The sequence below is a fragment of the Pleurodeles waltl genome, chromosome 7, assembly GCF_031143425.1.
Source record: "Pleurodeles waltl isolate 20211129_DDA chromosome 7, aPleWal1.hap1.20221129, whole genome shotgun sequence".
Taxonomy (NCBI): domain Eukaryota; kingdom Metazoa; phylum Chordata; class Amphibia; order Caudata; family Salamandridae; genus Pleurodeles; species Pleurodeles waltl.
This window is the reverse complement of record NC_090446.1, coordinates 83432085-83447693: the sequence shown is the minus strand read 5'-3', so window position 1 is coordinate 83447693 and position 15609 is coordinate 83432085. Positions and strand designations below refer to the sequence as shown.

General features: G+C 44.9%; 1 protein-coding gene across 2 annotated transcripts in view; it reads right to left on the bottom strand.

The window, feature by feature from the left end:
- USP5 (ubiquitin specific peptidase 5) overlaps positions 1-15609 on the bottom strand; it is a 187944-nt gene that overhangs the window by 165733 nt on the left and 6602 nt on the right. Inside the window, exon 2 of one of the 2 annotated variants that reach the window (XM_069243058.1) lies at positions 4938-5044. The exons of the other annotated variant lie outside the window; for it this stretch is intronic. Within the exon in view, the coding sequence (XP_069099159.1) occupies positions 4938-4946 (9 nt within the window). The 5' untranslated portion in view covers positions 4947-5044. The remainder of the gene's footprint in view (positions 1-4937; positions 5045-15609) is intronic. 2 annotated transcript variants of the gene reach the window in all.

Below are 15609 nucleotides of genomic sequence, written 5' to 3'. Positions count from 1 at the left end.
GAGTGCTTCAAAAGGTGAAAAAGAGTATTTTTTTATTAAGCCTTTGGCTATGGTTTGTTGCAAGGTGATTGTCAGGAGCTGGAGTGGCCAGATAAGAAGGTACTTGTTTTTAGAAAGGTGATACCAATGATACATGAAAGAGAAACTTAGCATAGCTGTAAAGATCTATATCGCTGGTCCGACTTGCACATGAGTTTTGTTTTTAAACATTGCATGGACTGCCTTAAATTACCAGATGTGAAGCTTGTCACAAAGAAGTTGTTAATCTGCTAATAATTTGTCGGCTATCTCAAACCCCAAGTGTGTACGGCAGAGATAGTTCTTCAAAATGAATTTTGACCACAGTAAATTAACAATTTAAAGGTTATATTTCCTTCGGAAAAAATGGAACTACGTTAAAAAACAGCCATTGAGATATTTAAGATGCTATGCAAAGTTGCAAAAACGTTTGCAGTAAAATAAACAGCTTTATTTGGGTAGTGTGCACAGTTAAACTAAAGTGTAGGTTCTTAATGTTGCTTCAAACTGAGAGAAGCTGTGTTTACAGATTGCTCGTGCACCACTGTCTTTTCCATGCGCCACCTTTGGAAGCTACTGATGCCCTTGTGGAGACAAATGACGATAGCCTTAGTACAGGCTGAATATTTCATAAGTATCGTTAGATCACAAAGCTTCAAGAACACACACGTAAAATAATTGTCCAGCGCAACTACCGCTGTTGCACAAAATGTGACCGGTTGCCCTGTCTATTTCTGATGTTTGTAAACTCACAGCTTGTTTGCTGCACGGCTAAACACTTATAAGGTTCCAAAGGCGAGACGTCCTGGCTAAGCCAATGCTTGTTGCTATTTATACTGACCCTCATCTCCAGGATATATTTGCCAGGCAGTAACAGACGGTTAGGAAAAAGCCATCCGACCACCAACTCTCAATAAGGTTGGCAGTCGGGTGGCTTGCCTCAGATAGGCCGTACTCTACTGGGTCGTCAAGAGGCAAGTGGTTTGCAACGTGCACCTTTTGTGTGGCACAGGTCATTATTATGGAGCATGGGTGCTCACAACGATTTTCCTGCGGGCCAAACTTTTCATATGTGATGTTTGGAGAGGGCTGCACTGAAGCCAACAGGGTGGCAGTCGTGGTTGGGGGTGAGGGGTGGGTTCTGGGTGTGTTGAAGGTAGGGTAGGTTTAGGGGAAGCAAAGCATACACATCTAGTGGCTGAGTTGCACAATGTGAAACCAGAAAACCTAGGGTTAATCCCAGGTTCCCCCCCTTACCAAATTGTGTAATCCTAGGCAATTGTTTTGTTCCACCTTCCCTCCATTATCACATATAAGAGGACTTCAAAATATAGGACTTCAGGAGTAGCGCTGTCTGAACCTTTCTCCTGTGTTTGATTTAATAAAGTAGAATATTGTTAATGTATAATTGAACCCAAATGGTCACATATCAAGTGACTTGTCTCTTAGTTCACTATTGGCATTGTTGCCATGGTAGGTGAAGAATAAAATTCATATCATGAAGCTATCTCTCTTTAAAAAAAGAAAGAAAAAGAATTCTCAATGCAGATATAATCCTAAAGTTAAGTGGTGCAGGAGAACCTAGTTACAGCTTTTCTTTAACTTCAATTAACCTGGATATAAACGCTATAATGTTTCTTTAACTTTTTTTAAAAATCGTAATGCAGAGTCGAGTAAACAGCAACCCACTGAAGCTTTTGACCAGGGGGGCCCGCAATTAAAGGTCAGGAGGGCCGCATGCTCCCTCCTTCCACTCCCCCCACCCCCCCCCCCCCAGCGCTAATTTCCGGTTCACGGTTATAGAGCACAATACCGTCTAATAAACCATATACAGGGAGGATTTTTCCACAGTACTCATTATGTATTAATTGCTTTAAAATGTGATCCGGAAGGAAAAGGAGACAGAGAGTAATTGCCTAAAATCAGACAAGGTTACCAAACGGTGAAGCTAGAATTGATCCTATGTTTCCTGGTTTCTCCTTCTGCAACTAGATGGGTATTGCTTACTCCGTCCTAAAGGGACCAAAGGGAAATGTTTTTGTTTCATTCTTTGGAGAGCAACATCATTACACTCTGATAAACACACACATGCATTATATGTAAAATCAAGGCAACAAAACCTCAGGGTTGTCTATTCTAATGTTCTCTCCTCCTTCCCCCCCCCTTAACACAGAAAATGGTTTCAGAAGAAGCAATATAAAACGCCTAGGCAGAGGATATTGCTGGAGAAGGATATGGGCTAAAAGATAAGCAACTGATCATTTAGTGTTTGTACTTATTGTCCCAAGCTTCCATTTAATTCACAGAAATGTTCCTGCAGGCATTGTAAATTGACAGATTGAGTTTCGACCTTCTAGGGGGGGTTGATTACAAAGGCCTCCTTCAGAAAGGGGGCCATAGATTCTTATGGATTGATCATTCAGGTACGAGACTCTAGGGTTTTCATGTGAAAGGCATCTGGATAGGGGTGCAGAGTCTTTCCAAGTTCTATTAAGGCTGCGTGTGTCGAACTGGCGCAGCAGAGAGCAAGGTTGGTCTTTACAAATGCGTGCCCATATTAGGGCATGCTATCTCTTTGGAATTTCAGTGGCCAGGAGAAGTATCAGGCCACCTAAGGCAGAGTGAATCAGTGCCTTCCTTTCCTTCATGGAAGCGTCTTATTTATGGACACTGATTAAAGGCCAGTAATGCCCCTACAACGCACATTTACACACCACAGGCCAACATTAGATGCTTTTGTTTCAGAAACTAAATTTAATAAAGAACGTACGAGGCTGGCGCTCGGCCACCTCTTCCCTAACCGCGGTATGGTGCCTGAATGATGTTCAACATGCCAACAACCACTCCTCGATCCCAGTTCTGACTTGTTTAGTCAAGTATCTCCCACTTTAGTTTGAACATGGCCTGTTCATTATTATGATCCAAAAGCACCTACTCTGGGATACACTCTCCATAATACTATTCGCAGTCAATAGGCATCGCCAAACAGCATCAAAGATGAAGTCTCCAGCTCACATTAAATAGACTGGTAATGATGGAGCTGATCAGCATGAATTGGAACAAAGTGACTCCTAAACAGACACAACAGGAGCCTGGCAATGCTGCAAAATCAGGAACAAGCACCCCAGGAGTGGCCTGTACGAAAACCTGCCCTACTCAAATACCTTGGACAGGCGTCAGACACACAGTAATGAGAACTCACTGGCACACAAGAAGGCCGGGTGTTTACACACAAGGGCAACTATGAGGCTGAGGAAGTATAGTGCTGGTGATAAAGAACCAGCATCCCCGCCTGTCACTCATCCTAGGGAGTGTGGCCCATCACATTGGACACAAATGATTTGTTTTTGATCCTAGGTATTACAATGTGTAGACTGTATTAATTATTACATGTATTTTGATACTTTTCTATACTTAGTTGGCGAAGCTGTTGGTTTTATTTTACTTTGCATGTTTATACTGGGTGTCCAGGTTAGAATGTGACCTCATTTTCATTTCACAACTAGTTAGTAAGTGGAGAGTCCTCTTTTCCTGTTACTTGAGAGGACCAATGTATCCAGGGCAACCTTTAAACTTGGGTATTACCTCTAAAAGTTGAATGGCTAACGTGCCCATAATGGGCTACTTTGCAATTTTATTGGCCAGTTGTTTTCATTTGAACAATAGGCTGTATAAACATAGTCTGAGATCAGGCAAACCTCCTTTGCATACCGGCAGCTCAGTTCTACCTGATCAAATAGGGCAACACTGGCTTATTCTTGATACTCTATATAGGGTCATAATATCTCCCAGAGAGCAGGGAATGTAGGGTACACACAGTGCAGGGCTAGAAGATAATTCCAAGAACCGTTCTGGAGAAAGGGAATACATTTCGAAGAGAGTTTAACTGTAGTACGTTCTCAATTTTAAACTTTTTTTGCAAACTAAAGGAAATAGCAAATTCCAATAATACACTAAGGAAAGGGATTATGGATTTTACACATAAAAGGTGGTTCAAACTAAGGCATCTGCTGATTAGCCTTAAAAAAAAAAAAACATTTCATTGAGATGACACTAGCATTTATCCATTACTCTGCCGTGTAACTGAGACAACCCCTCAACAGACAGTATGCATATCAAATTTTAAGACAAATGTCTGTTTCATCCATGTGCAACGCACATATCTACTCTCCTGCCTGTTGAAAACCCTAGAATTATTTAGAGGTTAAAATTGTAGGTGAGGATCAGCCAGAAGGTAGAATATTCAGGGAGATGTGTCCAATTTTAACCGATAAGTCAATAATGAAAATAACCAATGAAGTGCTTGGACAGATATGGGTTAGTAAGATTGTAGTTGGTCTAACAATACAACAGAAAAATTTAAAAAAAAAAAAAAAAAAAAAAAAAGAAGGGTTTAGCATGTATATCCTGCCAACACTTGTAATGCGTTGCATGTCACTACACCCTATAAAGGGTAAAGGTCATCACCACAAATACAATAGGCAAAGTATACAAACAGTAGGAATGAAACAACAAGCTTGTCACTCAGTAGGGAGGAGGACTACATTGACCAGGTTGCAAGTGGCGATGCCCAGCTCGATCTGTCAAGTTGCATTGCAAACAGTACAACCAAAACCTGGATACTAACACTAAAAGAAAACAAGGCAAACTTAACAGGGTGCTGAGCACAGACAATGCAAAGACAGCATATGAGTCAGATTTATGGGATGTCCGAGATATCACACAAAAGGCATGCATTTTCATGGACAGTCTTGGTCTCCTGACACTTTGGGGAAAAATATTCAAATGTTCTTGCTTTTACAAACAAGGTTTGGTGAAACTATTCAGTAATATTTTGTTCAGACTACATGACCAATCAGACTTCACACATGTTTTTGCTCATAGGAAGGAGAAAGCCTGCAGTGCACTAGTCTACTTACTGTTGCCATGTGGCAGTCCGCAACTGTAGAGGGACGACAACATCCAGAAGTACTCTGCTGCCTCCGAGTCCCACCACTGCTGAGTGTCAAAGGCTTCTCCTGAGTCGCTTCAGAAAGGCCATATGATTAAAAATCAGCTGCAGAGCTGTGTGAGATCAGCACTGCACATTAATATTGTAGCTAGTGGGTGCAGTGGCGTATACCAGAAGCAAAATGGTAGGAGGTTGCAATAAGCACTAATAAAGGAACTATACAAAGAATAAAGGGAGCTGCGAAAGAGTGACTATCAGAGCAACTACAGAGCGAGAAGATAAACATTAAATAACAAACATTTGCAAATGCAATGGGTCTCGCGTCTGCATGAGTTAGAGCTATTAGCGTTGTAAATTCCTACCTGGACTTTTCTTGCCACATAAATTGAAAAGTAAAAGTAAAAAAGAGTTGACATAAGCGAGCCGATTCAAAGCGCCACGACCGCCATGAGCATTAGCGCGAAGAAGAGACATAAAAAGAAAAAGAAGTTTGCTCACAATCAAATGTATCAGCAAAAGTGGAGTTATCCATGTAACAGGGTCAATGCGGTAACAAAACCGCTCCAAAGGGGGACTAATGTAAAGTATTTACCAAAGAAAGAATTTTCAGAAAGGTAAGCACATGAACGAGTGATAAGTGACGGGCGTGGTTAAAAGCCCACAAATAGATTACAACAGGCCAGAGAGCTTGAACGCTCGATCTAAAAATGAGAACAAGACCACCTAAGTGATAATCAATAAAAAAAAAAAAGTTCCATGTATTCACTGGGGGAAACAATAGTAGGAGAGGGTTATGATGGTGTGACTGTTGAGGTTACTGGTCACTTTCTGATGCGCTATGCTGGATACCACCAACGTCCCTGGGCCAATTCAATGGTAAAGCCAAGTTACAGGCAAGAGACACTTGGCTCTCACAGGACAGTGGGAGAGGTTTAAGCCATGAAAGGCTTACTCTAGTAAGTGGAGGAGGTTAGAAATTCAGATCCAATGGCACACATTAAATAACATTCACGGATATCAAAGTACAGACAATTTTATTTTGAAAAAGAGAACTTTGTGAGCAGGTAAATAACTGAAACAGTTACAATTAAAGTCAGACATCCAATGTTAACTAGAAGGTGCTAGGACTACTGAGCCCTTGAGAATACTCTGAATGCTTTAACAACCCTGTGCATGGCATCAACTTTTCTTTGGCACTGGTGAGTGTTAGCCTAATAAGCGATTGGCTGTGGTCAGCTAGGGGAATCATTAGAAGGGCTCAGATCTCTTAGATTTTAAATAGTGATGATTGACGGAATACAGCTAAGCAAAAAAGAACTGAGCCTGGTCATAATTTCAATTACGCCAGAGTAATTTCAGTGAATCCATGTTACTATCTGATGTGGATTTACCAATAAACTTTTTTTAGCGTTATGTCTTAGTGCAAAATGCATCCTTGCATCCATTTTAGATGCAAAGGTGTATTTTGTGCTACAAAATAGCACTAAATTTCAGGAGTGGGTTAGAAAAATCTTACCCAAACACACATTTAGGGTCCTTGGGCTATCTAAACAGCTGCCCATTTGTTCATTTTCTTTGGAACCTCTGTTAATTACAAATTAACAAAAAGTTATTCTACCATATTCAATCCATGCGGTATCTTTGATCGAAGTCGAATAATAAATTTGCTCTTCCATCATATATTCTTTTTAAATTAATTATCACTATTTCATTTTGAATTGTTTACTATGTTTGTGTGGACTGCGATACCCAGAATGCTTCATTATAGGCAAGGTGGGCTTTTAGTATTTAAGAGAAAGGACTTACTAACCGTGAACTCGGAGTTGAAACGCGTTGGTAGTTGCTGTATCATATTAATAAAGACTAACATTTTGGAGCTTCTGGAGTGCGGTGAATCTACTGCCGGCGACGAGGGGGACCACCCTTGAATTAGTATTTCGAATACAAGAGAATTCACAGCACCCCAAAAAGTTCCAAATGACAGTCTTTATTCATAGGATTTAGCAACTACCAACGCATTTCAACTCACAAGGAGTCTTGTTCATTGTTAGCAAGCCCTACCACTGTTTCTCTTAAATACTAATGATCCAACTTGCCCATAATGAGGCATTCTGGATATTGTAGTCAGTATAACACAAAAACTTGTGTAAAATTAATAATAGTTAAAAACATACTATGGAAATATTTAGGGTGCACACTTTATAACTAAACATGTCATGATAATCAGTTATTATCTTAAGTTAATGTGCTTCACTGTAAAGACAATAAACATTTTCTGTAAATCTCTTCTTCAAAACTGCATTAAACATGGACGTATACACAGAAGAACGTGCTCTAGATCCCTGATTAATAATGACATTGGTACTTATTTATTCCATTTGAGGGATACTTGCCCATGTTTCAGAATTGATTCCAGTGGGAGCCCCTTGTTTAATTTATTTCATGTTTTAAAAGGTGTAATTTTTGATTACTTAGCCGAATTAGATGATATTTAACTTTTTAGGTCCCAAAAATAACACAGGAAGACAGACCTCTTTCAATAGTAGAGTAGTGATTTAGATTACTAATAATGTAATGCCCCAAGAGTATTACTTTTTTATTTAAAGAACATAGTTTTCATTATATTGTCCCCTGAATTAAAATCATCCAGTGTGAATCCCAATTCTGACATGGAGTGATTTACTCTTTTATTGTAAGGTGGGCAAACATTTGCTTAAAATCTCAGTTCACTCACTGATTCTGCATGTAATTACCCTGGCAAAGCATGTAAAATGCTGGACCAGCCGATGCATAACTGCACCATGTGCAAGATGAACGAGTTACTTACCTTCGGTAACGACTTTTCTGGTGGATACATTAGCTACCTGTGGATTCCTCACCTCATGAATACTCCCATGGCGCCAGCATTCGACGGAAATCTTCTTACTAGTCTCTGCACGTCGACGAGGACGTCACTGTCTCGCACGCGACGCCGTCTGACGTCATACAGGCAATAAGAGGTCCTCGACGACGTGCGGAAGTCAGTACCAATCATTTTTTACGTGCATGAGAACAACCAGGCAATGCAATGAAAGAACAAAGCAACATCCATTATATTGTAAAAATACACCACATTGTATGAATAACTGTAAATCTTTTTATGTACATATATATATAAAACTCTCTCTTTTAAAATATATACACACACCAAGTATATACATAAAGATATATACACATATACCTATATATATATAAATATATTATATATATACATCTATTGCACCCTCAAAGACCAAGAGGAGCGCACTCAAGGATTACTTGGCAAGACCATAAAGGCAACGGGGAGGCGGGTGGGACCGTGAGGAATCCACAGGTAGCTAATGTATCCACCAGAAAAGTCGTTACCGAAGGTAAGTAACCCGTTCTTCTGATGGATACAACTACCTGTGGATTCCTCACCTCATGAATAGAGTCCCAAAGCAGTACCACGCCCGGCGGTGGGTGCCTAAATGGTCAAACCAAGAAATCCTGCAGCACTGACCGTGCAAAATGGCCGTCCCTTCTAACCTCAGAATCTAAACAGTAATGTTTTGCAAAAGTGTGAAGGGACGACCAAGTTGCGGCCTTGCAGATGTCGACCACAGGAACACCTCTGGCTAAGGCCGAAGTGGCCGACTTAGCTCTGGTGGAATGAGCTCTAATGCCCTCAGGAGGATCCTTCTTTGCCAAAGAGTAACATATTTTAATGCAAAGAACAACCCACCTGGATAGTGTTCTCTTGTGGACTGCCTTTCCTCTCCTCTTGCCCACGTATCCAATAAACAGCTGATCCTCCAGCCTGAAATCCTTTGTTCTATCGATAAAGAAGCTCAACGCTCTCTTTGGGTCCAGACGGTGCAGTCTTTCTTCCTCTTTGGAAGGATGAGGCGGAGGATAGAACGTGGACAAAGTAATTGTCTGAGCCAAATGGAAGGGTGAAACAACCTTCGGGAGGAAAGCAGCCTTGGTCCTCAACACCACCTTATCCCCATAAAAAGTTGTATAAGGGGGTTTTACTGATAAGGCCTGCAACTCACTCACTCTCCTTGCTGATGTTATAGCTATCAGGAAGACTGTTTTTAAAACCAAATACCTCAAGGGGCAAGAATGCATAGGTTCAAAAGGGGACCCCATAAGGAAAGTCAGGACTAAGGACAAATCCCATTGCGGCATAACGAATGGCTTTGGAGGATATTGATTTAGAAGACCTTTCAAGAATCTGATAACAATAGGGGATTTAAATAAAGATGGTTGGTCTGGAAGACATATGAAGGCTGACAAGGCCGATAAATAACCTTTAATGGTAGCCACTGCACAACCTTTCTGCGCCAGAGATAGAGCAAAAGACAAAACGTCCGATAGATGAGCATGTAAAGGATCAATCTGCCTCTCTCCACACCACGCAACAAATTTAGACCACCTATTAGCGTAGATAGATTTAGTGGAGTGTCGCCTGGCCGCTAATATAACATCCACTACCTCAGGCAGGAGAGAGAAGGAACTCAGGTTGCCCCGTTCAATCTCCAGGCATGTAGGTGCAGACTCTGGAGGTTGGGGTGTAGAACCTGCCCCTGCGACTGTGAGAGGAGGTCTGCCCTGAAAGGGAGACGGAGCGGCGGGCACGTTGAGAGTTGGAGAAGGTCGGAGTACCACACCCTCCTTGGCCAATCCGGAGCTATTAAGATTACTAGAGCCCGGTCTTGGCGAATCTTCCTCAATACTCGAGGAATCAAGGGTATGGGAGGAAACGCGTAAAGCAACTGGCTGCACCAGGTCATTTGAAACGCGTCCCCCAACGCTTCCTGCATCGGATACTGAAGGCTGCAGAACAACGGACAATGCGCGTTCTCTCGAGTGGCGAACAGATCTACCCGAGGAAACCCCCACTTCTGGAAGATTAAACAGACTTGATCTGGATGGAGACGCCACTCGTGGTCTGCCGAGAAGTGGCGACTGAGACTGTCCGCACGCACGTTCAAGACTCCGGCCAGATGGTTTGCTATCAAGCAAATCCGATGGTCCTTTGCCCAGGACCATAGTCGAAGAGCTTCTCTGCAGAGAAGGTACGACCCCACTCCTCCCTGCTTGTTTATGTACCACATCATGGTAGTATTGTCCGTTAGGACCTGTACCGACTGACCACGAAGGGAAGGGAGGAAGGCCTTGAGAGCCAGACGTACAGCCCGTAACTCTAACAGATTGATGTGAAAAATCTGTTCCTCTGGAGACCAAAGACCTTTGATCTCCAGATCCCCCAGATGAGCTCCCCACCCTAGAGTGGAAGCATCCGTTATGACTGTGGCCACTGGTGGCGAATGCTGGAACGGCTTTCCTTGTGAAAGATTGTTGCTTGCAATCCACCACTTCAAATCCACAGCAGCATCTCTGGAGATCTTGACAGTACCCTCTAGATCCCCTCTGTGTTGAGACCACTGCCTTCGGAGGCACCACTGAAGAGCCCTCATGTGCCAGCGAGCATGCGTGACCAACAGAATGCAGGAGGCAAAAAGACCGAGCAGACGAAGGACCTTGAGGACTGGAACTACCGCTCCATTTCGAAACATTGGAACCAAATCCTGAATATCTTGAATCCGCTGAGGCGGAGGAAAGGCCCGACCCAATGTTGTATCCAGTACTGCCCCTATGAACAGGAGGCGCTGAGAGGGCTCTAGGTGAGATTTGGGCTCGTTCACCGAAAAGCCCAGGTCGAACAACAACTGGGTTGTTGACTGCAGATGACGCAACACAAGCTCCGGGGACTTGGCTTTGATCAACCAATCGTCCAAGTAAGGGAATACTGCTATCCCCTTCCTTCTGAGCTCTGCCGCAACCACCGACATCACCTTCGTGAAGACTCGAGGTGCTGAAGTAAGACCAAACGGAAGGACCGCAAACTGGTAGTGTTGCGAACCCACCACAAACCGGAGATACTTCCTGTGTGACTTGAGTATCGGGATATGAAAGTAAGCATCCTGCAAGTCGACAGACACCATCCAGTCTTCCATGTTCAACGCCAAAAGCACCTGTGCTAGGGTCAGCATCTTGAACTTTTCCTGCTTGAGGAACCAATTCAAGATCCTCAGGTCCAGAATTGGTCTCAAACGACCATCCTTCTTGGGAATCAGGAAATACCTTGAGTAAACTCCTTGACCCCTTTCCTGCTCCGGGACCAACTCCACCGCGCCCTTTAAAAGGAGGACTTCTACCTCCTGTTCTAGCAACAGGAGGTGTTCTTGTGAACAATACGAAGGGCGGGGCGGGATGAGGGGCGGAAACTCCCGAAAGGGAAGGGTGTAGCCTTTTCCCACAACACTGAGAACCCAAGTGTCCGACGTAACAGTCTCCCATTTGGTGAGAAAATGCTGTAATCTTCCCCCTACAGGAGAGGAGTGAGTGGGAAATGGTGGAAGCCTAAGGCTGCTTCCCCTGCTGCACCCCGCCAGAGGATGAGGAAGAGGCAGAGTGCTGCTGAGAGGCTCCCCTGGTGCGGATCCTACCCCTCCCCCTAAAAGATCTATAGGGATGGGAAGAGGCAGGTTGCTGATATCTTCCCCGAAAGGAAGAGGAGGAAGAGCCACGCCCAAATCCACGAAACCTCCTGAAGAATCTGGAAGAGGCCGTGGAAGAAGGAGCTTGGAGTCCCAACGACTTAGCCGTGGCCCTGCTCTCCTTAAAACGTTCCAAGGCCGAATCAGCCTTAGCCCCAAACAGTTTGTCCCCATCAAACGGGAGATCCAACAATGTGGACTGTACATCTGCCGAAAAGCCCGAGTTACGGAGCCAGGCCTGTCTCCTTTCCACCACAGTTGTGCCCATTGCTCTGGCAACCGAGTCAGTGGTATCCAGTCCCGTCTGGATAATTTGGGTTGCAGCAGCCTGGGCATCAGAGACAAGATCCAAAAGACCCTGGGGAAGCTCTGTAAATGAAGAGGAGATGTCATCCATCAGAGCATGAATATACCTCCCCAGGATACAGGTCGCATTAGTGGCTTTTAACGCCAGACTGCAGGACGAAAAAATCTTCTTCGACTGCGCCTCTAGCTTTTTTGAGTCTCTGTCCCCAGGCACCGTCGGGAAAGAACCAGGCGCTGACTTGGACGAACAGGAGGCCTGCACTACCAAGCTCTCCGGCGTAGGGTGTCTAGATAGGAAACCAGGATCAGTTGGAGCCGTCCGATACCTCCTGGCCACGGCTCTGTGAACTGCTGGGGAAGATGCCGGCCTCTTCCACACCTCTAAAACCGGATCCAGCAGAGCGTCATTAAAAGGTAACAGAGGCTCCGCCGCGGCTGAGGCCGGATGCAACACCTCCGTCAAAAGGTTTTGTTTCGCCTCCACCACCGGCAAAGGCAGGTCCAAAAAACTAGCTGCCTTCCGTACCACTGTATGAAAGGAAGCAGCTTCCTCAGTATATTCCCCGGGGACGAAAGGTCCCACTCAGGGGAAGTGTCCAGCCCACTGGCCGACTCCAGTCCACGCAGCCCATCACCCGAGTCCTCTAGCTCTCCTTCCTCTAGGGCTCGTTGGTACTCCTGCTCTTCTAGTACCCGGAGAGCACGCCTCCTTGAATGCAGTCGTTGCTCAATCCGCGGAGTCGACAATGCCTCCGCCGAAGTCGGAGATCGGCGCCGATCTTCCGAAGCCACCGACGCCGCATCCGGCGCCACGGGTAACTTCGGCGCCGACTGAAGAGCAGCTGAAACAGATGGACCCACCGGAGTCACAGGCCGAAATCTCGACGTCGATGGGATGGAAATCCCTGGGGCCAATCCCTCCGAAGCCACCGGAGCGGCCACCGGCGCCGACACTGGCGCCGAGCCCACGTTCCCAAACGGGAGAAAGGGCATAAAGGGTGCCGGCCGAAGAGGCGCAGGATCACCCAAAGAAAAGGACAAAGGCCCAGCCGGAGCACCCCCTGGAGCCATCTGTTGGAAGATGGCATACATCGCATTCAAGAATGCGGAACTATCGGCTCCAGGGGTGGGAAAAGCCGGATACTGGGGTGCCTGTCTCGGAGGCGACCCCGACGTCGGCCTCGGCGTCTGCGCCGGAGAAAACACTTGAGGCTCCAATACCTCAATCACCGACGCCTGTCCAGGCGAAGTTGGTGACGCCGGAGAGGGCAACGGCGTCGAAGGATGCGGCGTCACCGTGGGGCTGACCTCCCATGTCTTTCGGCGCCGATCCGGAGACCTGGAACGAGCCTCCCTTGAATGACGCCGAGATTCTCTACGGCGCCGGGAGTCTCGATGACGCCGATGTCTTGGAGAAGACTTCTTGTGATGCTTCTCCTTTGACTTGGCCATAAACAGCTTCGCCTCACGTTCTTTAAGGGCCTTCGGATTCATGTGCTGACATGAATCACAAGTCGAGACGTCGTGGTCGGAGCTCAAACACCAAAGGCAATCGGAATGAGGATCCGTCACCGACATCTTGCCTCCACACTCACGACAAGGCTTAAATCCAGACTTTCTCTGCGACATTATTTCCACAGAGAAAGAGTACGCAGCAAGATATACACTGTAACCGCTAAGAGTAACAGTTGCTCCCTCGAAGACAACCGTTTCGAATGCACGGAAAAAAGGGAACGGACGTCCGCACGTCGTCGAGGACCTCTTATTGCCTGTATGACGTCAGACGGCGTCGCGTGCGAGACAGTGACGTCCTCGTCGACGTGCAGAGACTAGTAAGAAGATTTCCGTCGAATGCTGGCGCCATGGGAGTATTCATGAGGTGAGGAATCCACAGGTAGTTGTATCCATCAGAAACAATTTTACCATTGCATACGTTCTTCCTTCAGCTCTTTCAAAATAAAAAAACATGTATGTGGTATGCATTTATATTACTGAGTATCGTCAGCCGTAACTTAACCTCATAGCATGGTTTGAAGAAACGCAGACGTCGTTTTGTGGTGTCATAAGACAATTCATTCCCCTCCATTTCAGCGTGCACAGGGTGTATGCTGATTAATGTGCGTATTTATGGTTTGGACCCACTACCAAAACAACAAGATACCGATCCACAAACATTTTAGGTGCCACTAGGAGTGTCCGTGTGGCTCTTAACCAGTCACAAAGACCCGTGGGGGACACAGTTGGATATGTTGTTTCCAAGGTTGAGTTAAGGGTCCAAAGATTTTTTTTTATTTTAAACTTGTGGTTGAGGACAATGGAAAACAGGATGCACCCAATATATTGTACACAAGGTTTTAACTTCAGGTGCTGATTTATCAGTATCAAGAGTAGAGTCAAGATGTTCCCGAGGCGGGGCAGCACTAGGTCACAGTGCAACCACAATAAGCAAAGGTTATACCAGTGCCAATGGCCGCTGGACAGATTAGGGTTACGCTGGATCACAGCTTTAACCTGTAATATTTCTGGAACTCCAAGGAGTAGAGCCAAGATTCATACAATTCCAGAATCAGGATAATCTTCTCACACCAGTACAATGGAGCCCCATGTCAGTAATGTGAAGGCCAACTACCTCATGGTCCCTCTAAGTCTGAACCAAGAACATGATGAGCATTCTTAAAGCTCAGAACGGGCAAGTGACACTTAAGCCTTAACCTATACGATGAAGGCGATGGTGCAGCTCCTTAATCGAGATTTTGTTCTTTCTTCCTCCTGGGCAACTTGGCTGGGGAAAATGAGTGGATACAAAGCAAACCCAGTCTGTTAAGCGATGCTCATCAGATAGGTGCTGCTGAAAATCGAGTCACTTCTCTTGGTAGGCTCAAGCCAGCTTCTCTGTACAAAGGTAGGTTCTTCCTTTTTACAAAAAAACTCGTAGCAGCAAGCTAACTCTACAAAGTTATCAGACTTCAGCCCAGTCTGGAGTGAGAATGTCAAACAGAGAGATTCCCCTCCGGTCCTGTTGTTTTCTCTCTTGCACGGTCTTATGGATCTATTATTAATACCACATTGGTGGCCAAGACAGACCATTAAAGTCAACCAGTGAGTCTGCTACATTCAAATTCAGTTTCAGGTGCAATGCGTATTTGTCTACATCTGGAGACTCACATCTGCCACCACTGCCTGGGTAAATTCTCATCTATATAGTGAATGGAAAACAGAAGAGTTGCATGCAGGCTGGGGAAGCTTACAATACAATAATGGGTCTATACTGGATGCCTCCCTCACTGACTAGATACAAGACATGTTCCAGAGCATAAAGTGAGCTGCAATGTCCGAGATGGACACTACCGACTCAACAAAAAGGAAATCACTATTTTCTACAGTACATACTTGTGGGATTCAGAGGACCTAACCACTTAACAAACCTATTTGCAGACCTCACATCCCGCATACACAAAATAGGCATCCTACATACATACACCAGACATTACGAAAGCAAATGAAGCCAACAGTGGGACTGAACAGATTTTCTACTCTAAGAGCTTGAAGGCAATCTCTCCACGGGGTATGGGTACTAAAAATCCTGTGCGTATGGACAAGAATCTCACTGCCACCACTGCTGCGAAGGCTGGGTAGAAAGGGACAGTAGTTACTCTCTCTTAGTTAGGGGGTTACACTGTGGATGTCCCCAAAATACGAACATACCTATAAAGTCAACAATATCAGATACAGCTAGTGCCCCCAGTGAACTTTACATGATTGTCAAAC